This window comes from Schistocerca cancellata, chromosome 3 (genome assembly GCF_023864275.1).
Source record: "Schistocerca cancellata isolate TAMUIC-IGC-003103 chromosome 3, iqSchCanc2.1, whole genome shotgun sequence".
NCBI lineage: Eukaryota > Metazoa > Arthropoda > Insecta > Orthoptera > Acrididae > Schistocerca > Schistocerca cancellata.
The window spans coordinates 189,790,037-189,815,365 of record NC_064628.1 but is presented as its reverse complement, the minus strand read 5'-3'; the positions used below and the strand labels follow the sequence as shown (position 1 = coordinate 189,815,365).

Genomic DNA, 25,329 nt, shown 5'->3' with positions numbered 1-25,329 from the left:
TATTTGAAGTACCTTCACATCATGCTGGCTGATTAGCTGCTGTCTTAATAGTAGTATTTTCTGGCAGGTATATAGAATGAAATTTGAAATTTTCCCTGCTCATTGAGCTTAAAAGTTGTATAAAAACTTTGTGTGATGACAATGTTTTACCGATTGTGTTTTAAAGCCAAGTGGAGGTTAATAGAAGCACAAGTTCGTTCAGAAGGATTTAAATCCTACCAACACTATTCCATTGCTACCGTACACGGGGGAATAACATGGTGTATGGGAATTCTAAATAAACCCAACCTGCTTTCAGAAAAGCATGTGTTGCATTACTTACTGATCGCCATTCATAGTATATTAAAAAGATGTTCCAGAACAATTTTGTGTGTTCCCAAGACATTTATTTAACATCATAAATGACATGCTAAAAGCACGTATTTCTCTGTTAGGAGTTAGAAAAGCTTGTTCCAGTAGCCTGCGGTAAAGTGATGCTAACTTTCATGCTGAAATCATTTAATAATTCATGCGTTTGTTCCTCACCGCAGACGAAGATGACATTTAATGAAAGGAACACTTATCAGATGCCGTCGGGGACAGCGTTGTGCCTAAGCCAGGCTGCTACCCGCATATGCCCCCGCTGTCTTGCCATGTCCACTGGTGTTTTCCCTTTGTTGTTTGGTAACAGCGTGGCGCTAGATAGCGCAAGGTAACTCACAGCCGTCTCTGAGCCCTTGTACGCCGCCAGGTGCAGCGCAGTGTTGCCTTTCTGGTCCACAGCGTCCACGTTCAGACCCGGTGTTAGGAGAAGAGGAAACAGAGCTGCTTCTTTATTACCGAACGCTGCATAGTGCAACGGCGTTAACCCCTCAGCATTGGCAGCATTGACTTCAGCACCGTAACTTATCAAGGTGTGCGTGATGTTCCCGTCGCCCGCTTGAGCTGCCAGGTGCAAAGCAGTGTTCAGTGAACCGTCCGCGTGGCGTACATTTGCGCCGTAGTTTAACAGAAGCCTCACGGCCGGAACTCGGCGCCTACGGCAAGCCGTAAGCAGAGGCGTCTGCTGCAGATTATCGCAACACTCCGTATCCATCTGGGCCGTCAGCATCACTTCCAGCGATTCTATACTGCCGCAGGAAACCGCCTCGTGTAAAGGTGTCCTCCCCTCAGTGTTGCGGAAACTCGTGTCCGCATTTGACACCACCAACGCCAGGACAGCATTTGAGAAGTCATTCGCGGCGGCCACATGCAGTGGCGTGTTGCCACTGCGGTTGGGGACGGATACATCGGCGCCCAAGTGCAGCAGCCTGGTTAGAGACCTGTACGCCAGTGTCTGGGCTGCCACGTGGAGCGGTGTGTTGCCTGCGACGTCTGCAGTGTTGACGCTGGCACCCAGATCCTTCAGCAACGGAAGTAGATCAGCGTTATCAAAGCGGGCAGCCCAGTGCACCACCGATGTTCCGTCTGCATTCGCCGCCGCTACAGAAGCACCTGCACGGACCAGCTTCCTCACCACTTCCTCAGAACCCTTGCTGGCTGCAACGTGGAGGGCAGTGTTCTGCTGGTCGTCACACGCATCCACGTCGTAGTTCAGGCTGAGCAAGTAGTCGAGCGCTCTTAAGTGTCCTGCGGCTGCTGCGAAATGAAGTGGCGGTGCCGATTCCAGAGGCAGATCGCGGTTGGTGAACCCCAAAGCGCGCAGAGCTTTGATCAATTGATCTGGACATCCTCTGTCAATAGCGTCGTCTGCTAATATTTTGTGCGTATGTTCGTATCTCTCTCTCCGAACGCCTCCACTGTATTCTCCCGACTCAAACCAAGTTTCATAACCTGAATCTCTAAGAATAACACTGCCACTTGAACTTCTTCGCTCACTCTGATATGATTGTTCCAACATGTTGCTACCGTTACATTCGTCTGTCTCCCTTGTAGCCACAGTACCTAAATCTTCTGAGAGAATAGATGCTGCACTTAAATTATTTTCCGGAACCGGCACAGCGTTAGAATTCGCTTCCAGATGGTAGGCAACATTGGCCCAATCTTCGAGAATGTAACTACCGCTGATACTCGTTTCCAAATCCTGCACTTCTGTGGCATTTTCCCGTAAAGGCTCTGTGTCGGTAGCATCTTCCAGCACTGGCACAGCATCAGTACCATCATCCAGTCCTGCCGCACTGTCGGTATCATCTTCGATATGAGAAACGTTACCCGAACCCTTGTTGACAGCGGTCGCAATGTCAGGGTCGTTCTTCAGAACGAGTGGAGCGTTGGAATTTTGGTCCAGTTGAGATGCATGTACTGAATCCAATTCCAGGACAGGCGAAAGTTTCATCCCACGCTTCCGTGACCTGTACAAGAGAGAAGAGGAGGAACTTTTATGTTATGAAACCAATATGAAAAGAATGACAACCACGTTAAAGACTAACGAGAATTTCTCAGTAAATGACACTTCATAGGGAGTTCAACAGCAGTAATTCTGCTGACAAAACGTTTAATAGACACACATTATAATGACCATGCATGAACGAGGGTAAAATTCCTGCTTGGCAGTAATTCAAACTTTGTGCCATGTCACAGTACGGTGGCGTTTTATTTGAATCATTACCGAAATGAGATGTTACGCTGTGTTTAAACCAACTAACAGGACATGCTGCATGCGGAGTAAGTGCAAAAATCATAGAAATAATGCAATGAATTTTAAAGAAAGACCTAATGATAATTGCGGTATTTCGCTGAACGTAATTTGGGGAAGTGAATGAACGAAAATGTTCGCATGTTTATATGCTTTTACTTTTGCACTGGTATCTCATTAAGAGTATTTTATTTTTCCAAAACTTTGTTGCCTGAGACATCAGTCATCAGTCTTCATGGCTTCTATCTTTCCAGTTTCTATCTACTCCCCCCATACTACTTGCGTAGCAACTCCGTAATTACTCCTACGTACACTCACTAACAAAACAAGTTCAGCACTTGAAACTCAATCATTACCGCACCCACTTAGATGAACAGCGAAGTTGACAGTATGATAAAAGTCACTGGATTACTTTGCGCTCCTCTAACACAGATTTCAAGGCACCACCACATTCACAACCCAAACGGGCCTCGCTATTTGACGAGTTACGGTGTTAACGCTATCTGACGACCCCAAACCATTCTCGACGACCCCGAAAATTTCTCATTCACCATTAGATGCAATATGTCCGTTAGTATTATGCCATGCCTGGTATTATAATGAACAGAGTGGCAACACTTACACTATCTTTTAATTATAGAAAACTGTCTAAAGTGCAATAAATTACTTTTAATTCTGGCAACCGTTTCCGGTCTGTGCTACCGTCTTCACACCAGAGCCTCCATATGACTTGAGGATCCGGTTCAAGGAGCTGTTTTCTGCCATCTAGTGGTGCCTGTCACAAGCTGCAGCTCTTTTCACGGCTCTCGACGACATCTGGAGTCTGCTCTGAAGACGGCTGCACAGACCGAAACCGGTTGCAGCAATTAACAATAAATAATTTGTTTTTATTAAAATATTAAGTATGATTACCTTGATTCCTCTGAGATGTAAAAAATAATTAATAATGTACGTTTCTGTTACCAATTACTCCTACTCCAATAATATGTATATTCGCTGACGTTTTGCTAGCGTACTTTCGCTCGCACTGGAAAGGGTGTCCGACCTTATTGTGGCCGTACGACGGAAATTAACAGACTTTGAACGTGAAATGGTAGTTGGAGCTAGATTGGTTGGACATCCCACTTTAGATACTGAGACCTGGTACCAAGGGATACAGGATTGGGTTCTACTGTAGACGGGGCCATAATCAATTACTGTTGGTTAGTTTATTTTTCCATCACGTACACTTTATTTGGAAACAACAACAAATAAAAGGTGACAAATTAAGAAGTGTTCCACAGCTAAAGGCGTTAATAATAAATTCAAACTATTTCTCGGCTGAAGGCCCCAATAATAATATTATAAAAACTGTTTCACTGCTGAAGGCCTGAATAGCAATCCTTCAAGTACTAGTTTACTTCAACTTGCAATTACAGTTATTAAAATATTTTTTTAAAAAACGATCATAAAATCTGACCAAACCAAGAGGGCGGGGGGGGGGGGGGGTGTTGGGAAGGAGGTGCAGACATTGCTCCAAGGATCAACCTGGGAAAGCACCTCAAAACTTTTGCAAGCAATGAGACAGGCAGCCAAGAGTTGCATTCATTTCACGAAATGGTAACTCACTACTGGCAGTTTACATGCATGACCAAACAATTATTTGCTGAATATACCTAACGACCAATGATCAATCCAATGATGGAATAACACTGCCAAGCCGGAACCAACGGTCACCACTACGTCTTCAGACTTCGGTGTTTAGAGCATCTGGAAGCAGAAAGGAACTACTACTACCAGAGTAGTTGGAAGGAGGAGGAGGAGGAGGAGGAGGAGGAGGAGGAGGAGGAGGAAAAATAAACCGCCCGTCCCACAAATCAAGGAAGCTGTCTAACTACATGCCTTACTGGAGAGCAGCGGCAAGGTGAGGAAATTTACACTGCCGAACGTTCACTAAGCTCCAGGGCAGGTACCTGGTGCGTTAGCGGCCACTAGGCAGGAAAATACCACTGGTTGAACCTCACAAATAATAACATATAGAATTAAAAAATTAATAATAAGAAGTGGAGGAAGGCTAGTTAGGTTAGCCTTCCCCAAATGCTCCACTCGCTGCTCTTCATCTCGGCGACACTGCGAACAGCAACACGCAAGCAAATGGCGAGCTCTCAATCGTGGAGGTTTCACTACTTGAATTAAGGTCCACTGAATTAGAACTTCCTGGGTCCGGTTCACCACGAGGTTTTACCCCACACGACTACAGCCCTTCAATCCGGCAGTGAATGTGGGCCACCAGTGGTCCGAGCATATTCTCGAGCTGTGCGGACCTGGCTGCTCCTCCGTCCCCAACCGAACTCCCTACTCACACGACACGTAAACAACACACTGTAGCCCAAAAGATAGTACCACCGTTACTAGATATGATTACCGCCGCTTCTGCGACTGGCGGACAGACAACACTTGCAAGTGGAGTGGCGCCAATGAACAAAAGACGACAGCCATAACAATACCAACTAAACGATGCCAACCTATCAATGGCACCAACGCGAGCCGCAACGTGGCTCAGATATCGTTAAGGAATTTAATATTCTGAGATCCAAAGTGTCAAAACTGTTCTGAGAATATCACATTGCAGACATTACCTCTCAACATGGGCAATGCAGTGGCCAACGACCTTCACTAAACGACCGAGAGCAGCAGGGTTCACATAGTGTTGTCAGTACTAACAGACGAGCAACAAAGCTTTAAGTAACTGCAGAAATCTATGTAGGATTTACGACGAATGTATCATTTAGGGCAATGTGGCGAAATTTGGCGTTAATAAGCTATGGCAGTACACGACTGATGCGAATGTCTTCATTAACAGCATGGTATCGCCTCTCCTAGGCTCGTGACCCTATCGGACACTAGACGCCTGGATAACCGTGGTTGGTTCGATTATTCCCGATTTCAGCCTGTAGGAGCTGATGGTTTGATTCGAGGGTCTCGCAAATTCCACAGACCCTTGAACACAAGTTTTCAGTGGGGGGAAGAGGAGGTGGCAGGGCAGGATGTTCGGTGAGGGGGTGGCAGGGTGGGACGGGGGAGGAGGGGTGCAGGGCGTGTAGGAGAAACGATTAAGGGACTTTCATTCCCCAATTTTCTTTTGTTTCTTATAAACCAGGTTATCTGGCGAGTGTGGAGAGTGACGGTCATAACACTTGACACACAGAGGTGGCGAAACACAGGGGCTCCCTCATGGAATGAGTATCCACATCCTCCTCATGGAAGATCGGATGTATGGTTTCATGTCGCACTGGTAACACGCAGTCTTGACCCTTCTCCTGAAATACCGGAGTAAAGGCATCAGTATCAAGACAATTGTCTTTACAAACTCTCTGAAAACACCTAACAAAATGAATGCACTAACATTCCAGATTGTCCCAGAGTTCCTAATCAGTTTGAAGGCTGAGGTCCGAATGAAAAATTACTCCCCAAACCCTTCACTTCAAATTTCCGGGCTGATAGATCGTGGTCGATGTATAAAACAATCCCCTGACGTTTCGTCTCCGACTGCGGAAGATATCCTCCGAAGTAAAGCGGCGAACCGCAAAGAGAACTCGAGGAAGCGCTGATTGTATAGGCAGTGATGAGGGTGTCACTGTCCATCACGTGGAGTCGCCTTGAAGACTGTCACTGGTAATGCCAACATTCTCCATTAAAAGTAATCGATCGCCACGCTTCTGGTGCAACACTGACATCCAAATTTTATACAGTTATAACACCGTCCTCTTTTCAGTTAAAATTATTACGGTGTTCATCAATCTCGATAGCCTCTCTATACTTGGGCGCATAATAATGCGAGGTTTAAATGTAACACTCGTCTCTCTGAATTTTATTTCATGATTACCTTCCTGGTAACCATGTTCTACGACCGATTTATCCGTGTGAGCCAGGCGGCAATTCCTCTTATGCTCAACAAGGCGAGTGTTAACACTTCTCTTTGTTGTACTGATATAAATCTGTCCACAACTACAAGGAATTTTATATACTACTGGTGTAGCTGAAGGGTGTTGTGGATCTTTAACCAATCTTAAATAGTCTTATTTTCCTGGTGGATCTGAAAATAGTTTCCACCAAGTATCCGCTTAAGCCTTTCCAAAAGCGATCTTTGACCTTACTAATGAACGGAAGAAAAACCTTGCCATTGGGTGGCTGTTGTTCTTCGTCGGTCCTGATTCTTTGCCTAGTGCGAAGTGCTTGATCTACCTCGTTGCTAGCATAGCCACTCTTAAAGAAAGTCGACCGTAGATATTCAGTCTCATCTTTCCCATAAACAGGTTCACAAATTTGGTACGCCCTGTCTACCAAGGTTTTTACTACATTTGCTTTTTGTTTAGGGTAGTGATTTGAATCTTTATGCAGATAACGGTCAGTATGTGTGGCCTTTCTATACACTTTATGGCCCAACATTCGGTCACGTCGTTTAGTCACACACATCCAGAAAAATCAGTTGTCCATTACTCTCCGTCTCCATAGTAAATTGCATTTTCGGTTTAATGCTGCTTAGATGTGTTAGGAAGGCATCCAACTCCTCTGCTCTGTGTGTCCATACTACGAAAGTGTCCTCGACATAGCGATACCATCTGGATGGTCTTTTAGCCACAGCAGGACTAGGAGGACTGTCCAGAAAAGTTCATAAAAGTCACAATTGTATTACAAGTAGGTTGTGTTGAGGTTGTGTCGAATTGGACATAATATGAATTGCCGCCTGGGTCACACGGATAAATCAGCCGTAGCAGGACACCTTTAACAGGAAGGTAAGCATGAAATAAAATTCAGAGAGACGAGCGTCATACCTAAAGTCTCTCATTATTATGAATGCATGTATAGAGTGTCTATCGAGATGGATGAAAACTGAAATAATGTTAACAGGAAAGAGGAAGGTGTTAAACTGGATAAAATTAGGGTGTCAGCGTTACATCGATTACTTTTAATCGAGAATGTTGGCATTACCAGAGACTAACTTATAGCCAACGCCACGTGATCGATAGTGGCGCCCTCTGCTCTGGCTATATAATCAGCGCTTCCTCAAGTTATCTTTGCAGTTCTCCGCTATATCTGTGATGATGTCTCCCGCAGTCCGAGACGAAACGTCAGGGGAGAGTTTTAAACATCGACCACGGCCTATGAGCCCGGAAGTTTTAAGTGAAAACAATACCGGCTGTGAAAGCCTACATTGAATGATCTTCTCCCTCAACCAAGGCATAGTCTGGTAACGAGTAATGGGCACCGGGATGTCGCAAGGATGGTCACAGGCATGACGGGCCACATATTCGGCGTGGAATTAGGTTTTATGAATAGCAAAAGGAGCTCCATTTTAGAGTGTCCATTTCATTAAACTTGTCTCCGATAAAATACACCGGCTTGATGGCGATGAATGTGTATCAGTCCTGGTGAAGACCAAGTTGTAGGGAAACAGATCCACCCCAAGGTAGCGAACCTGGCTCTCTTCCCAAGGTGTAGCCAGGGAAGGGGAAGGTAGATGGTAGGTTGGTTGGTTTTGGGGGAAGAGACCGAACTAAGAGGTCATCGGTCTCATCGAATTAGGGAAGGATGGGGAAGGAATTCGGCCGTGCCCTTTCAAACTAACCATCCCGGCATTTGCCTGGAGCGATGTGGGGAAATCGCGGAAAACCTCAATCAGGATGGCCGGACGCGGGTTTGAACCGTCGCCCTCCCGAATGCGAGTCCAGTGTGCTAACCACTGCGCCACCTCGCTCGGTGGAGGGGAAGGCCACAGAGTTATAAGGAGCAGCACTGAAAGAGCCATTGCCAGTTTAGAAACAGCTGTAGAGGAGCAGCAATCTTTAATGCTTATCTTACACCAAACGTGAGCTCTTACACCACTGACTCCAATCAGGGGCTCTCCCCATGGGTGACAGTGTCACAGCAATGGCTGTCTGGCACAATGGCCGTTGCTCGAAGTTTCGATGTTCCCAAATGACAAGCAACCACTCCTAGGTCTATGGTGGGAGATATCAGTCCAGATATCAAAAGTGTGACTACTGTGTTGTCAGAGGGCTCTACAAAGAGGGTACATACTAACCCTAGCACATGACCTGGCTACGGAGCTGACTAGCTAACATTAAAGGACAATGGCGCCGAGGGAGAAGATGTAAGAGGCGGTAAGTTCACACACCGAAGACGCTAAGTAGGTGTTGCCTCACGTTACAGACAGAAGAAGAAAATGGGATGTCAAACCTCAAAGGGGACCGAAAACGCCGAAAAGCGAGGTGAAAAAGGACAAGAAGAGAAGCAAAGACCGGAAAGACGACGAGAAACCAGGAGGATAGATGAGCAGACATAAGCAAGGACAGCAAGGGACGGTTAGGAAGGTTCAGAGGGAAGGACTGAGGACTGGGGGAGGGAATGGAGCCCTGGAAGGAGAAGTTGCAATAGGTCAGGACCCTGTTTATGCCTTGCACCAACTCACTAAGGGGCCGTGAACCCACTGAGGGGGGGGGGGGGAGAAGGTGGTTCTTTCAGGTTTGAGTGATTTACGAAACCACTCAATCGGAAAGACTATCTTTGGAATGGACGCAGACTTACCAGTGAAGACTGAAGCCATGTAAATGTTGCCAAATCGAAAAGTCATGCATAGGCTTATTTTAAATGAACTGAATTATTGTTTATGTAATTACAACTCAGGTTTCGGCCTTTTATTCCAGTTTCAAGAGATTGAGTTTATGTCATTAACATATATTCCAGGATATCAAGCTAAAAATTAGCCATAAATGAAGAAAAATATTCCCTCACCGCGAAATGCTGTATGGAAAAATTATCATCTTTTAAGAAGATCAGTAAATAATAGTGGGAGCACTTTTCATTTTATAACTGGTTTACTTTGCTACGTAGAAAATGAACAGATGTCCTTCAGTCGTAATGATAGTGAAATCAAATAATATGGGTACTTTATGGTCAATTGTGAGCTTTATGCGCTACAATATACGTTAATGACAAACTCAATCACTTGAAAATGGCATAGAATGCGAAACCTGGGTCGTAATTAAATAATCAACAGTACAGTCAAATGGAGGTGTGTTTATCTAAATATTATGTAACTGTTGCTCAGCAACATCAAAAACGGTTCATACGCAGTCTTTTGGGATAGACATGGCACTCCACTGGAGCACTTATTACCGTAAGGTGAAAATAAATGCTAATCTTGATTGTGAGATGCTTACGAAACTTTGTAGCACAATAGAGGATAAGTGCTATTGGAAACTTACAAACGATGCTTTGATTCATTAGAATTACCAAAAATTCACTGCTGTAAGAACAACCCTTAGAGACCTTTAGCTTGTGTCAGTTTGACGACGCTACGTACAGCCTCGTCTCGCACGTAGAGACTCTTCTCTTCTCTTTTCTCTCTCTCTCTCTCTCTCTCTCTCTCTCTCTCTCTCTCTGCCTCTGGAAGCGTTCCTCAGCGGTCAGAAATTCAAGAACAATGAAGAGTTGTTACAACTTGGCTGACAGCACAGGTGGCAATGTTCTGTGAAAAATTTATGCCTTCAAATTGAAGGTCTTTAAAAACTTTAATGAAAAGAAATACCTCCGTTTACCTCCTTATCAGAATCCACTCCCCACTATTGTTGAGGTACAGCCTCTTTATTAGTGATGTAGTTTATATTTATTGTACCAGCTAAAACATAAATTTGATAAAATTTCCGACCGTACTCTATTATGTCCACTAGGCTGCGATCATATCAAAAGTAAGGACTCAGTAGATTAAAGCAAGGAGTTTTTACTCATGATGTCTAACACCAATTACATTGCGAAGAGGTTGTCTTTGAAAGAAATAATGAGACAAGAGTTTACACAAGAAGCAAGCTTCCTAACTGAAATTTCTTCAAAGAAAGTACGTGGAATGTGCCAAGAATTTTATTACAAATTTCATTTTCTGCTTAGGTATGAGGCACAGTAATATCTCGGGCATAATTATGGTATAACAAAAAAAGAGATTAAAAAGACGACCACGAAAAAGAAATCATTTAATTTCAGCATATCCACCTTTTTCACTACCAGCGTGGGGGTGTAAAGCTAGTTCGCGTGCGTAGTTTTTTTTGTGGTTTTAGGGCGCACAACTACAATGGTCATTAGCGCCCAGACTAAATTAGGAATGCACCGTGAGGCACAAGGTTAAAACAGCAACGAAAAGGGACAATACTATAAAAGACAGGCATAGGATTAAAAAACGGCATAATCAAATGTCCTTAGATTTGTCAAGTTGATAAAACGAAGAACGCGAGCAGCTGCTCCGGGGTCATAAAATGGCATCCAGAGTACATGGCAGGCCAAGATCAACGCGCAGTTTAGTAAAAGTCGGACAGGACTTTAAAATGTGGCGTACCGTCACCAATTTCCCACACGAGCAGAACGGCGCCGGTGCAGCTATCAGCAGATGGCGATGGCTGAACCGGCAGTGTCCAATTCGTAACTGGGCCAAAACGACCTCCTCCCGCCGAAAAGGGCGTCAAGAGGTCGTCCAAGCCGCGGGAAGAGGTTTCAAGGCCAGAAGCTTGTTGTTCGTAAGTGCAGCCCAATCGGCATGCCACAGCGATAAAATGCTCTGACAAATGACCCTGCTACAATCTGATGAAGGGACACAACAAGAAGCTGTCCGAGGCTGGAGGACCGCAGCCTTGGCCGCGGCATCCGCAGCTTCGTTCCCAGGGATACCGACATGGTCAGGAACCCACATAAAGGTAACCGGAGAACCGTCGTCCACCAGCTGCTGAAGAGAGCGTTGGATCCGGTGCACGAAAGGGTGAACCGGATACGGATCACTGAGGCTCTGGATGGCGCTCAGGGAATCGGAGCAGATGACGTAAGCAGAATGTCGGTGGCGGCAGACGTAAAGAACAGCCTGATAGAGGGCAAATAGCTCAGCTGTGAAGACCGAACAATGGCCCTGGAGCCGGTATTTGAAACTGTGTGCCCCGACAATAAAAGAACACCCGACACCGTCATTGGTCTTAGAGCCATCTGTATAAATGAAGGTAATATTAATCAACTTCGAACGAAGTTCGACAAAACGGGGGCGGTATACTAAACCGAAGGTAACCTCCTTTGGGAGCGAGCTGAGGTCAAGGTGAACGCGAACTTGAGTCTGGAGCCAAGGTGGCGTTTGGCTCTCGCCCACTCGAAAGGTTGCAGGGAGTGAAAAATCAAGGTGCTGAAGGAGGCGACGAAAGCGGACTCCAGCGGGTAGCAGGGCAGAGACATACAACCCGTATTGACGGTCGAGAGAGTCGTGAAAAAAGGAACGATAAGACGGGTGGTAGGGCACTGACAACAGCCGACAGGCATACCGACAAAGCAGTGTATCGCGCTGGTAGATTAGTGGCAATTCACCGGCTTCGGCATGAAGACTCTCGACGGGACTAGTATAAAACGCTCCGATCGCAAGACGTAAACCCCGATGTTGAATGGAGCTGAGGCGACGTAAGATGGACGGCCGAGCAGAGGAGTATACGAAGCTCCCATAATCCAGCTTGGAGCGGACTATCGATCGATATAGGCGAAGTAGGACGGTTCGATCCGCTCCCCACGACATACCACACGGAGGACATTTATAGAACGGGTACAACAGGCAGCCAAATACGACACATGTGGAGACCAGCTAAGTTTCTTGTCAAATGTAAGACCTAAAAATTTTGTTGTCTCCACGAATGGGAGAGCAACGGGACCGAGTCGTAAGGACGGTGTGAGAAACTCTTTGTAGCGCCAGAAGTTAATACAGACCGTCCTCTCGGCAGAAAAACGGAAGCCATTGGCGACACTCCAGGAGTAAAGACGGTCTAGACAACGCTGAAGACAGCGCTCCAGGAAACATGGACGCTGCGCGCTGCAATAGATGGTAAAATCGTCTACGAAAAGGGAGCCTGATACAACAGCTGGGAGGCAATCCATTATTGATTTGATCGCTATGGCGAAGAGAGCGACGCTCAAAACTGAGCCTTGTGGCACCCCATTCTCCTGGCGAAAGGCGTCGGACAGGACACAACCCACACGTACCTTGAACTGTCTATCCATTAAAAAGGCACGAATAAAAAGAGGGAGGCGACCGCGAAAGCCCCAAGTATGCATGGTGCGGAGAATGCCCGCCCTCCAACAGGTGTCGTAAGCCTTCTCCAATTCAAAGAACGCAGCCGCGGTCGGGCGCTTCCGCAAGAAGTTATTCATAATGAAGGTCGACAAGGTAACCAGATGGTCAACAGCAGAGCGGCGCCTACGAAATCCACATTGTACATTGGTAAATAGGCGTCGAGATTCGAGCAGCCAAACCAAACGAGAGTTAACCATTCGCTCCATCACCTTACAGACACAGCTGGTAAGCGAGATGGGTCGATAACTGGAAGGCAAATGCTTGTCCTTCCCCAGCTTAGGAATCAGGACAACAATAGACTCGCGCCAGCATGTGGGAACATGACCCTCAATCCAGATGCGATTTTAAGTACGAAGAAGAAAACCTTTACCCGCAGGAGAAAGGTTCTTCAGCATCTGAATATGAATGGAATCAGGCCCTGGAGCGGAGGACCGTGACAGGGCAAGTTCGAGTTCCCGCATGGTGAATGGGGCACTATAACTTTCACGATTCGATGAGCGGAAGTGAGGTGGCCTAGCCTCCTCTGCCTGTTTTCGGGGGAGGAAGGCAGGGTGCTAATGAGCGGAGCTCGAAACCTCTGCGAAAAATCGGCCGAAGGCATTGGAGACATCCTCAGGGGCCACAAGGACGTCATTCGCGACCGTCAAGCCAGAAAGTGGTGAGTGGGCCTTAGTGCCAGATAACCGGCGCAGGCTACCCCAGACAACAGAAGGAGTAAAACTGTTGAAGGTACTTGTGAAAGCCGCCCAGCTGGCTTTCTTGCTTTCTTTAATAACACGACGACACTGTGCACGTAATCGTTTATAATTGATACAATTCGCCACCGTAGGGTGGCGTTTAAAGGTGCGTAAAGCACGACGACGACACGTAAAGCGTCTCTACATGCTGCGGTCCACCAGGGGACCGGTACGCGACGTGGAGAAGTAGTTTGAGGGATGGAATATTCAGCAGCAGTGAGAATGACTTCCGTGAGGTGTGCGACCAGACTATCGCAGCTTGTGAAGGTTTGATCCTGAAAGGTCAACCTGGAAGAGAAGAGCCCCCAGTCTGCTTTGGAGATGTTCCAACTAGTTGAGCACGGAGAGGGGGTATGATGCAGGAGATGGAAACACACGGGAAGTGGTCGCTCGAATACGTATCGGAAAGTGCATACCACTCAAACCGGCGAGCAAGTTGGGTAGTACATATAGAGAGGTCTAAATGGGAATGGGGGTGAGATGTGTCTGAAAAAAGTAGGGGCGCCAGTGTTGAGGCAGACAAGATTGAATTGGTTGGAAAGGTCTCCTAACAGGGAGCCCCTCGAGCAGGATGCTGGAGAGCCCCAAAGGGGATGGTGGGGATTGAAGTCTCCACTTAACAAAAATGGTACCTGAGCAATAATTTTCATCATGTCTGCCCTGGTAACGGCAGACGACGATGGAGTGTAAACGGTACAAATGGAAAATGTAAAAGTGGGGAGAGTAATTCGGACGGCAACTGCCTGCAGGCCGGTGTGCAATGTCATGGGATCGTCGTCAGTATCATCCCGGACCAGCAACATAACCCCTCCATGAGCCGGAACACCTGCCACAGGGGGTGGGTCAAAACGCACTGAGACAGTGTGCCAAGTCAGTTCGATCGCATGGGCGTAGCTTCGTTTCCTGGAGAGCTACTACGAGTGGACAGTGCAAACGTAGGAGCAACTTCAAGTCCTCTCGGTTGAAGCGAATGCCGCGAATATTCCAATGAAGAAGTGCCATCGAGAGAATAAAAAGAAAAAGGACAAGCAAGAAGGGGTCACCTCGAAGGCCGCTGAGGGCCTGGCTTCGAGTAAGCAATGCCGCCGCTATCAATAGGCGGAGAGTCATCGTCCATTGGTTCAATAGGTTCATCGGCCATCTTGTTAAGATGGCCGGGAGGGGGAGCGTTCTACGCCGGTGAACGGCCAGATTTTCGACTACCAGCGGTGCGGCCAGGCGAAACGGATGACGGCCTGGGGGGGGGGGGGGGGCCAACCGCTGGGTGCGCAGGAGAAGAGACGCGCCGTGGCGGAGAAGGTGAACTTTGCTTCCTATGAGCCTTCTTGGAAGGTCGTTTAGTGGAAGTACTGGTCGATGGCTGGGAGTTCGAGGTACGTAGGAAGTCTGCACGGGACGGTTCCTTCTTGAAGGCCCGTGCATCTGATTTCTGGGTCTTCGCCTTGGCAGAAGCATATAAAGGTGCTAGTGTCGTAGGGGTGGCGGGAGGAAGAGGAGACGTTGACCGGACGATCTTAGCACTGGCCGAACGGACGACCGCAGTGCTGAAGGTCGATCGCATGTCTGCGTCGCCACCTCCCTAGTAGTGTGAGGAGAGGCGAGGACAGTACTGTATCTCCTCGCTGGGAGCAGTGTGGGCTTCCTACTAGCAAATAGCTTGCGAGCAGCCGAGGTGGACACTTTCTCTTTGACCCGAATTTCTTGGATACAGCGTTCTTGCTTATAGACAGGACAGTCGCGGGAGGATGCGGCATGGTCACCCTGACAGTTCACACAACGAGGAGACGGAGGTGGACAGTCACCCTCATGGGCATCCCTGCCACAAGTGACACATTTAGCTTCATTAGAACAAGACTGGCGAGTGTGATTAAAACGCTGACACTGGTAGCAGCGCGTAGGTGTCGGGACATAGGGGCGAACAGAAATAACCTCTTAGCCCGCTTTGATGCGCGACGGCAGCTGAACACTATCAAAGGTCAAGAAAAGTGTCCAGGTCGGTACAAGGTCATTATTGACCTTTTTCATGACCCTATGGACAGCCGTCACGCCCTGCTCAGCAAGGAAAGACTGAATCTCCTCGTCAGTCAATCCGTCGAGTGTTCTAGTATATACCAGACTACGCGACGAATTCTAAGTGCGGTGAGCTTCCACCCGTACAGGGAACGTGTACAGGAGTGTGGCCCGAAGCAGTTTTTGTGCCTGAAAGGCGCTCTCAGTTTCTAGTAACAAGGTACCATTACACATCCTGGTACAAAACTTGACAGATCCGACTATGGCATCTACGCCCTTCTGGGTAACGAAAAGGTTGACAGATAAAAAATCCTTTCCGTCGTCAGATCGAGAAACTACGAGGAACTGTGGGGCAGGCGGTAGTACTTTTGTCACTGGTGGCTGGTCACGTTTCCGTTTTTGGGCAGAAGTCGAGAGAGATTGAGTGAAATCCATTGCGGAGGAATCCCCCATGATTGCCAGCGTCTCCGATGGCGCGCTCCTTCCTTGTGGGGACCCTCTCAGAGGGCACTCCCGCCTTAGGTGAATGTTTACGCATTAGGTCACACCTCCCGAGAAACGGACGGAGAGACCAATCGGCATGGTCGGAAGGTGTCAGCTCAGGCAATCACCCCTCCCCAGGCCTGGCCTTTACCAGGGGGTACGTGCGTGCCTTACTTGTCTACACAGGGCGGGGAATTACGCGTTACCCCGTCACCGCCTACGCATGCGAACGCGTGGGTCGGCCTTCAGGCACGCACAGGGAGGAAAGAAGAGGAAAAAAGAAGGGAGATAGGGAGAGAAAGGACAGACTGTCTCAAAAGCCGAGGCGGAGACCAGAGGGTGGAGAAGAAGGCTAGGAGAAGAAGGCAAGGGAAAAAGTAAGGAAGACAGTGAGAGGGAGAAGGACAAAGAAAGGAACCAAACAAAGGAAGGAAGAAACAAGATTAAGTGAAAAACCAAAATGACCACAAATAGAAGTCGTGGAACCGTCCGTCTCCGGACGCAGGCGCAAACTACCCCCTTAAGGGGGAGGGACTCCTTTTAGTTGCCTCTTACGACAGGCAGGAATACCTCGGGCCTATTCTAACCCCCGGACCCGCAGGGGAAGCGTCCGTAGTTGAAAACTACACGTGCACCCTGGGTAACGCTAAATTAACTAGCACCATACTGGCGACCAGACAATCGGTAAACGATCCCCTGGTCATAATCAAATCACGATGACACTCAGAAAACGGAATGCCGAGTGTCCTGAGGGCAACTTGATTAGACAGCTCGGACCGATCGTACCAGTCTGCCAGCTTAATATTGAAGGCATAAGTAAATCCAAATGCCAATACGTGCATAAAATTTTAACGTTGTACAACATTGACATAGTTGCAATCCCGGAGATCCATACAGAAAACGTTGCTCAGCTAAGATCAAGAGGTAAAATAACGGCCTATGACCTGATAGGTGCTACACATCACAGGCATTATGGTACAGCAACGTACGTTAGAAAGGATATAGACGATGCAGTCCTTATTTCTACATCTACCACATGTTGTATCCACGAAGTTACTGTAAAAGTAGGTGAACTAGCAGTAAACAACATCTACAAACCTCCAGGCCACTCGTGGCCTCCACAAGTTCTACAACCCCTGCCTCACCCCACAATATATGTTGGTAACTTCAACAGCCACCACGAACTGTGGAAATACCGCACATCTGACCAGAATGGTGAAGACTTGGTGAAATGGGCTTAAGATTGCAATACACAGCTATTCTTTGACGCCAACGACCAAAGTGCATTTAAGTCAGCTGCATGGGGAACTGAAACCCATCCTGATCTATGCTTTGTTACGGCCGACACTAATAACAAACCTATACCAGCCTCACGCAGAATACTTGGGGACTTCCCTCATTCCCAACATCTTCCAGTGCTCATAGAAATCGTTCTTACTATCCCCCTAATTTCCTCGTATCCTCGGCTCAGATGGAACTTTGGGAAAGCGGACTGGGCTACTTTCTCAGAAAAACTTGATAAACGCCTTGGATGGATACCTCCAGCTTATAATAATTCCAAAAGATTTGTGGGAGCAGTCATCAGCTCAGCTAAGAACAGCATTCCCTGGGTATTTAGAAAAGAATACGTGCTGGGGTGGAACGAAGAGAGTGAGCGCATCTAGAAACAGTTCCTAGAGCATGGGGATAGGGAGATTGCAGATGACTTATTGCACAGTCTGGACGCTGCCACGCGCACTAAATGGATAGAGACTGTTGAGGAAATGGACTTCACAAAATCAAGCAGAAAGGCGTGGTCGCTACTTCCGAAGCTTGGTGGCAGTAGCAGGAACCAACGACCAACCAGCTCTATTTCTCCAAACACAGTTGTGGCCCACATCAGTAAGACCTCTAGAGCTCCAGGGGATCGAGCTCATACCATAAAAGTTAAAAAGGAACTTAAAAAGTAAAAATCTCTAGTAGGAAACAATTCACTACACTCGCAGCCCTTCTCAATCGAAGAGATAACACTGGCTCTGAGACATCAAGCCACGGAAAGCCCCAGGTTTTGATGGAATTCATCTTGAGTTTCTGATTCACTGCGGTAAATTTGCAAAATTATGGCTTGCACAGTTCTTCTCCAGCATGATGGAAACTGGAAGAATACCAAATACCCTTAAGAAAGCAAAAATCAGAGATACTGAAACCAGGTAAACCGAATGACCAACCAAACAGCTACCGTCCAATTGCCCTTCTTAGCATGATCTAAAAACTCCTGGAGAGACTTATATGTAACAGAATAAGTCCAGATATCCTTAAGTGTATCCCTGTGGAACAAGCAGGCTTCCGGCCAAACAGGAGCTGCACAGGTAAAGTCCTCTCACTAACTTCCTACATCCAGGCAGCCTTCCAAAGACAAGAAAAAACATCCGTGGTATTTATAGACCTGACAGCGGCTTATGATACTGTATTGAGGCAAGGCCTGATTTACAAACTACTCCGCATCGTGCCATGTTTGAAAATGACTAACCTTACCAACGAGATGCTCTGCAACAGACCATTCCAGGTGATATTACGGTATATTGATAATTTTTACTTATGGACCGTCTGACAGCAATTGAATAAAACACAATTTTAGTGCCATACGTGTTTCGCCTTTATTTTCTGCAAGGCATCATCAGTTGCCTGGAATATGTACACATGTTAGCTATTTAATTTACATTTTTGTCACTGTGCCTATAGGTTATAAACAGTTCTGCTGGTTGGTATTTCCTATTAAGTATTAATGTCGAACTGTACTTACAGGTTACGTGGACAATTTCTTACATATTACACTCCTGTTGCATTTTATGTGTTGTTCTTATGAACGCCAATTTGCGGTTTTTTCCACATTCGACAGCACTGAGAACTGAACGCTTGTTTTAATGCAATGTTTTGGTTTCTGTTGCCGACTGTCAAATATTTTTGCCAAAGATCGAATGTTATTGCCAACCCTATGAGTGTAACTATTGAAGTATCTGTGGTCTGTTCGTGTATGCATGTGTGTGTGTGTGTGTGTGTGTGTGTGTGTGTGTGTGTGTGTGTGTGTGTGCGTGCGTGTGCGTGCGTGCGTGTGCGTGCGTGTGTGTGATTGTTTTGTGTGCGTGTGTGTGTGTGTGTGTGTGTGTGTGTGTGTGTGATTGCTTTGTGTGCGTGTGTGCGCATCAGTCTCATCTAGAATTGGCAAAAAACCTAGGAAACGCCGCAGTTTTCATGGCACTAGTAGAAAAAACTGAACAGAACACATACACAGCAATGAAACATTTACAAAACAAACAAACAGAAGATAATGAAACTAACAGTAAAAATTACGCAAAAACACGTCTACATTCTAAATGTGAAACCACATGAACACACATTCCATCCACGCTTAGTTAACCTAACAGAGACAGAACTACACGAAAATGAAAAAATGCTCTTGGAAAAAGGTTTGAAACACTGCACCAATAGCAAAGTGAATAATTATTACATAGAAAATCTTATAGTAGAAACTGAACACATCCTAACACGTGAAGAACAACTAAATAATTGTGAAATAAACATAGGACTTACAAGAGAACTAGTAAAAGAAGAAATAAAATGCATAATAAAACAAACACAGCAGAGACACAATAAGACCAACCAAACAGAAGCAGCCACTATGAAAAGGTTAAAACAAAAGTTAAACGATAATATATTAGTAACAAGAGCAGACAAGGGAAATGTAACAGTACTTATGGATAAAGAGCAATACACATCACAAAAACCAAGGAATTCGTAAACACCAATGCCATACAAAAACTGAAGTCGGATCCAACTACAAGATTCCAGGCAAATGTGAAACGAACACTGAAAAACATTGAACACACACTCACAGGAACAGAAATACTACTTAACACAGAAAAACCCACAAGCACCAACACTCCGCAGTCAACCGAAAGTACATGAAGACGGAATGCCAATGAGAGCTGTTAACTTCAAGAAAGCCCCAACATACCGCATAGCCAAACACCTCCAAAAGCTACAAAACACTATAAAATAGAAAACAACAGAACAGTGATAAACACAGGAAACCCAATAGAAAACATACAGGTACCACACACAGCATCACTGATTTCATTCGATACAGAAAATATGTGTACCTCTATCCCTATCACAGAAACAATAGAAATCATAGACCAAAGTGTCTCATCCCACAGCAACCTCACCACAGACGCAATAAAGGAAATAACATATACTCAGACTGAAAACTGAACAAAACTTCTTTCAGTTTGAGAAAGAATATTATCTACAAACTGATGGACTGCCCATGGGATCCCCAATATCAGGAACACTAGCAAACATTTTCATCAATCACCTAGAAAATCAGATATTTGAAAAGATAACCACAAATGAAAGTTTCAAAATCATATATTGGTACAGATATGTGGATGACATTATTTGTCTGGTAGATGAGCCAAGTGAAAAAATAGATGAACTCCATTCAGAAATAAACAAAGCTCATCAGAACATAAAATTCACACTTGAAAAAGAAAATCAAATTTTCTTGACACTACAATTAAAAAACAAAATGGCAAACATACATTTAACATCTTTAGAAAACCAACAGCCACAGACACAATAATACATTCCACATCCAACCACCCCCACAGCCAAAAACTTGCAGCACTAAGACATGTTACATAGATTAAACAGAATCCCACTCAGCAAGAGAAACTATGAACAAGAAATGAGTACAATCATACAATTAGCTAGGAACAACGGGTATGACACACATGTGGTACACAGGCTCAATCAAAAATAAAAACACAAATACAAAACAAACACAACATTCCCAGAATACAAATGAACTCACAAGCTGAAAACTTACAAACACACTCAACAAACACACACAATGACAACACCACACAGAAAAGAACCAGATGGTACACCATGACACACATAAACTAACACACAGACTTGCAAACATCCTAAAGAGACAGGGTTTCAAAATAGCATATAAGCCTGGGCAAACCTTTGAATCACACCTCAGCCAGCCAGCTACCACGAGGGACAAATTCCGACAATCAGGAATATATAAACTTGATTATCAAAGTTGTGATGCAGTATACATAGGCATGACATGCAGGAATTTTGAAACAAGATACAAAAAGCATATCAGATGTTGGAAGTATGAAACAAACCATTCCACATTTGCAGAGCATTTAAAACACTATAACCATCATCATACAAGCATGGAACAAGAAATGAAAATAATGAGAATAAGCAACCATGACAAACATCTTATACAAATGCAAGAAAACTTCCACATCCAGAAAGCCATAGCAGAAAACAAACATGTGATAAATGAACAAACATCAGCACAGGCTCCCTACTACACTTAGTAAAGGAAATGATAACATAAAACCAAAAGACTCTTCCCCACACCGTCTGGACACACACACACACACACACACACACACACACACGCGCGCGCGCACATGCATACACGAACAGACCACAGATACTTCAATAGTTACACTCATAGGGTTGGCAATAACATTCGATCTTTGGCAAAAATATTTGACAGTCGGCAACAGAAACCAAAACATTGCATTAAAACAAGCGTTCAGTTCTCAGTGCTGTCGAATGTGGAAAAAACCGCAAATTGGCGTTCATAAGAACAACACATAAAATGCAACAGGAGTGTAATATGTAAGAAATTGTCCACGTAACCTGTAAGTACAGTTCGACATTAATACTTAATAGGAAATACCAACCAGCAGAACTGTTTATAACCTATAGGCACAGTGACAAAAATGTAAATTAAATAGCTAACATGTGTACATATTCCAGGCTACTGATGATGCCTTGCAGAAAATGAAGGCGAAACGCGTATGGCACTAAAATTGTGTTTTATTCAGTTGCTGTCAGACGTTCCATAAGTAAAAATTATCAATACACCGTAATATTACATGCAACTGAGGAAGACAGGACTACAAAAAGTTGATGTCATTCCAGGTGATACTTGGAAATTATAGGAACAAAACAATGAAGCTCAATAATGGCTTGCCCAAGGATCAGTCCTGGCACCGCTACTTTTCAGCATGTATATAGCCGATATGCCTAATACTAAATCTGTAAAGTTTGGATATGCAGATGACTGGGCCATAGCTACACAACATCGAGATATGGAGCATACTGAGACTGTCCTGACAAGCGACTTGTCCTTGCTGGGATCGTACTTTCGTGAATGGAGAATACAACCTACTCCAACTAAAACTGAGCTTATGTGTTTCTACCTGAATAATAAATTGGCTAACAGAAGCCTTAAGATATATTTTGATGATATTCTTCCTTATAATAAAAATCCAAAATACCTGGGACTGACAGAGAGAACCCTGAGCTACAATCAACACCTCATCAACACTGCTGCAAAAATCCGTACTAGGAAAAATATCATTCAGAAACTATGTGGTACCAGCTGGGGCTCATCCGCTTCTACCTTGCGATGCTCTGCTTTGGGACTTGTCTAGTCTGCGGCAGAGTACTGTTCCCCTGTTTGGCTGAAGAGCGCTCACACCAAGATTGTGGACACAGTACGGAACCAAACTATGAGGATTATTTCAGGCACAATAAAATCAACCCCCATTCACCGGCTACCTGTACTGAGCCACATACCATCACCTCACTTACGAAGAGAACATGCGCTTCTCAGAGAATTTAAAAAAATACAAGACAACCCGCAACTTCTGATTCACGCTTCGAGCAATGGCATTGACAGAGCGACATTGCGCTCTGGACATCCACCTCTTCTAAGGGCCAAAGATCTGGAGGAAAATGGTTTCTGTCTTTAAGAACGCTGGAATGTGGAATGGGAAGAATCAGCGCCACCACAGGTAAACACCATACTGAAACCGTCGAACAGACCTCCAGGCTTTGGCTTACCACGTAAAACCTGGACCATCCTCAACAGGATCAGGACGGGCCACGGCCGATGTGCGGACACTCTACACAAATGGGGAAGAGCACCATCCCCAAAGAGCGACTGCAGCGCTGAGAAGCAGACGATCCGGCACATCATTGCAGAGTGCCCTCAGAGCCAATTCAGGTCAAACAACTGACTTCCTGGTTGCGACTCGAAGTGCAGTTCAATATATTAAAAACCTAAATGTTAATTTGTAGTTATATATATGTTGTTCATGACATAACTATTTAATTCTTTATGTCTTGTTTTTTAGTGTCAAAGTTATGAAGTTATTGTAGCAGCTTATTTTTCTATAAACGTGATTTGTACTTGCCATACGCTAAATAAATTACCTGTATTTAACACTAAGACGAACCGCTATCAGCTTCAGATGCCAGCATATCGTCAACACATTTGTGATTAATTCGGTCAGCGTAAAGTGCTTGTTCTTATTATCGACTTCCGTTGCAGTAAGATAATGGATCTTAATACGGATTTCCTGCGGGTACTGTGTTCTCGGAAACATGCACCCACTAACCAGTACAAGATGTAGTGAACCATGCACCACACTTGATCTGACCATCCACAACTTCGCTGGTCACTAATGGCACAGACGACACACTTCACACAGTCTTTACACTGGTAAATGGATGCAATCTGTCTTGCAAAATTTGTTGCTGCCAGTGACACTTCATACACCTAAATAATTTTCCTGCAGAATTTTGTAATCAACTCCGCTGGACTGATTTCAGCCGAAGAGAGTGACTCGTGTGACTTGAATGAGAACAAAAGTTGACCTGAAATTTTTACAAGGGATCTAACTGTGTTAAGATAGGCTACATTAAAAACAGTTGGTGGTGAAGTCAGAAGTAATTTACCTTGTAATGAAATTTTAGTAGACGGTTGCTATCCGTTACAATGGATGGAGGCTATGCTTAACAAGTGGAATTCATATTTGTTATAAACATTTATGTACATTCCCCAACTCCTCCTAAACCAATGGACTGATTTCAACGTAACTTTGTTCACCTGTCACTAAAGACTGGAATTCCATGCAAATGTAGCTGTTTATAGGTTCAGTCGATGTAGTTCAAACTTAGTACCTACCCATTTCACTACTTTCTGATTCTGAATATGCATATTTGCATATTTTGATCTTTTTGGGGATAAAGACATGCATATACATCTTTAAGGCAGTTTTAGTTTAATTATTCATGTATATTATTTTTAACGAGGATAATGGAATGTAGTCGAATTACATCGGGTGATGCTGACGGCATCAGATTAGGAAATGAGACGTTTAAAGTAGTAAATGAGTTTTGCTATATGGGGAGCAAAATAACTAATGATGATCGAAGTAGAGGATATAAAATGTAGACTGGCTATGGCAAGGAAAGAGTTTCTGAAGAGAAATTTGTTAATATCGAGTATAGATTTAAGTGTCAGGAAGTCGTTTCTGAAATTATTTGTATGGAGTGTGACCATGTATGGATGTGATTCGTGGACGATAAATAGTTTGGACGAGAAGACAATAGAAGCTTTCAAAATGTGGTGCTACAGAAGAATGCTGAAGATTCGATGGGTAAATCACATAACTAATGACGTATTGAATAGAACTGGGGAGCAGAGAAATCTGTGGCACAACTTGAGTAGAAGAAGTGATCGGTTCGCAGGTTGGTTGGTTGGGGTTTAAGGGACCAAACAGCAAGGTCATCAGTCCCTTATTTCAAATGTGGTCCATTCGGATAGTGTGACATCTTAGAAATATCAGAACAATAAAAGGGAAAAGGCTAAAAAATGTAAAAGGGCAGTCATGTTGTCAATGGTAAAAACAAAATGAGGTAAGTCAGCAAGAGAGCGAACCCAACGCTATGCTCAAACAGCAGAGGCAAGACCACCTGTGACGTAAAAGGTGCAACCGCTAGAATGTAGAAGTACGTATGGGAAAAGGAGACTAATCAATCCTAAAAAGAAAAGAGGATCTCGGTCAGGGAGGGGAGTTGTCAATCTCCAAACATGGCTTACGGTGGGAGATACCTCAACACTCACCACCCTGCCCCAACACCAGAGAGATTAAAAACCTTAAAACTAAGAATAAAAACCACTTTCCCGGAGGAAACAGAGAACCATGTCGACCATCCGGGAATCGTCAGCCAACATCAAAGGTAAAGTGCGGGGGAGTCTGTACTTAGCACGCAGAGCCAAATGAAGGGGGCATTCAACTAAAATGTGGGCTACTGACTGGAAGGCTCCACAACCACAAAGTGGGGGCGGCTCATCACGCGAAAGAAACCATGGGTCACCCAGGTATGGTCAATGCGGAGACACAGTGTGGGCGAGTCCTTTCGGGAGAGGCGAAAGGAAGAACGCCACGGGCCTGGTGTCACCTTAATCGCACGAAGTTTATTAGACAGCA

At 45.1% G+C, this 25,329-nt stretch overlaps 1 protein-coding gene across 1 annotated transcript in view; it reads right to left on the bottom strand.

The window, feature by feature from the left end:
• Positions 1-562: 562 nt before the first annotated feature.
• The window catches only part of LOC126176200 (receptor-interacting serine/threonine-protein kinase 4-like), a 91,051-nt gene continuing 66,284 nt past the window's right edge, over positions 563-25,329 (bottom strand). Inside the window, exon 2 of the mRNA XM_049923343.1 lies at positions 563-2,330. Coding sequence (XP_049779300.1) covers positions 563-2,330 — 1,768 coding nt within the window. The remainder of the gene's footprint in view (positions 2,331-25,329) is intronic.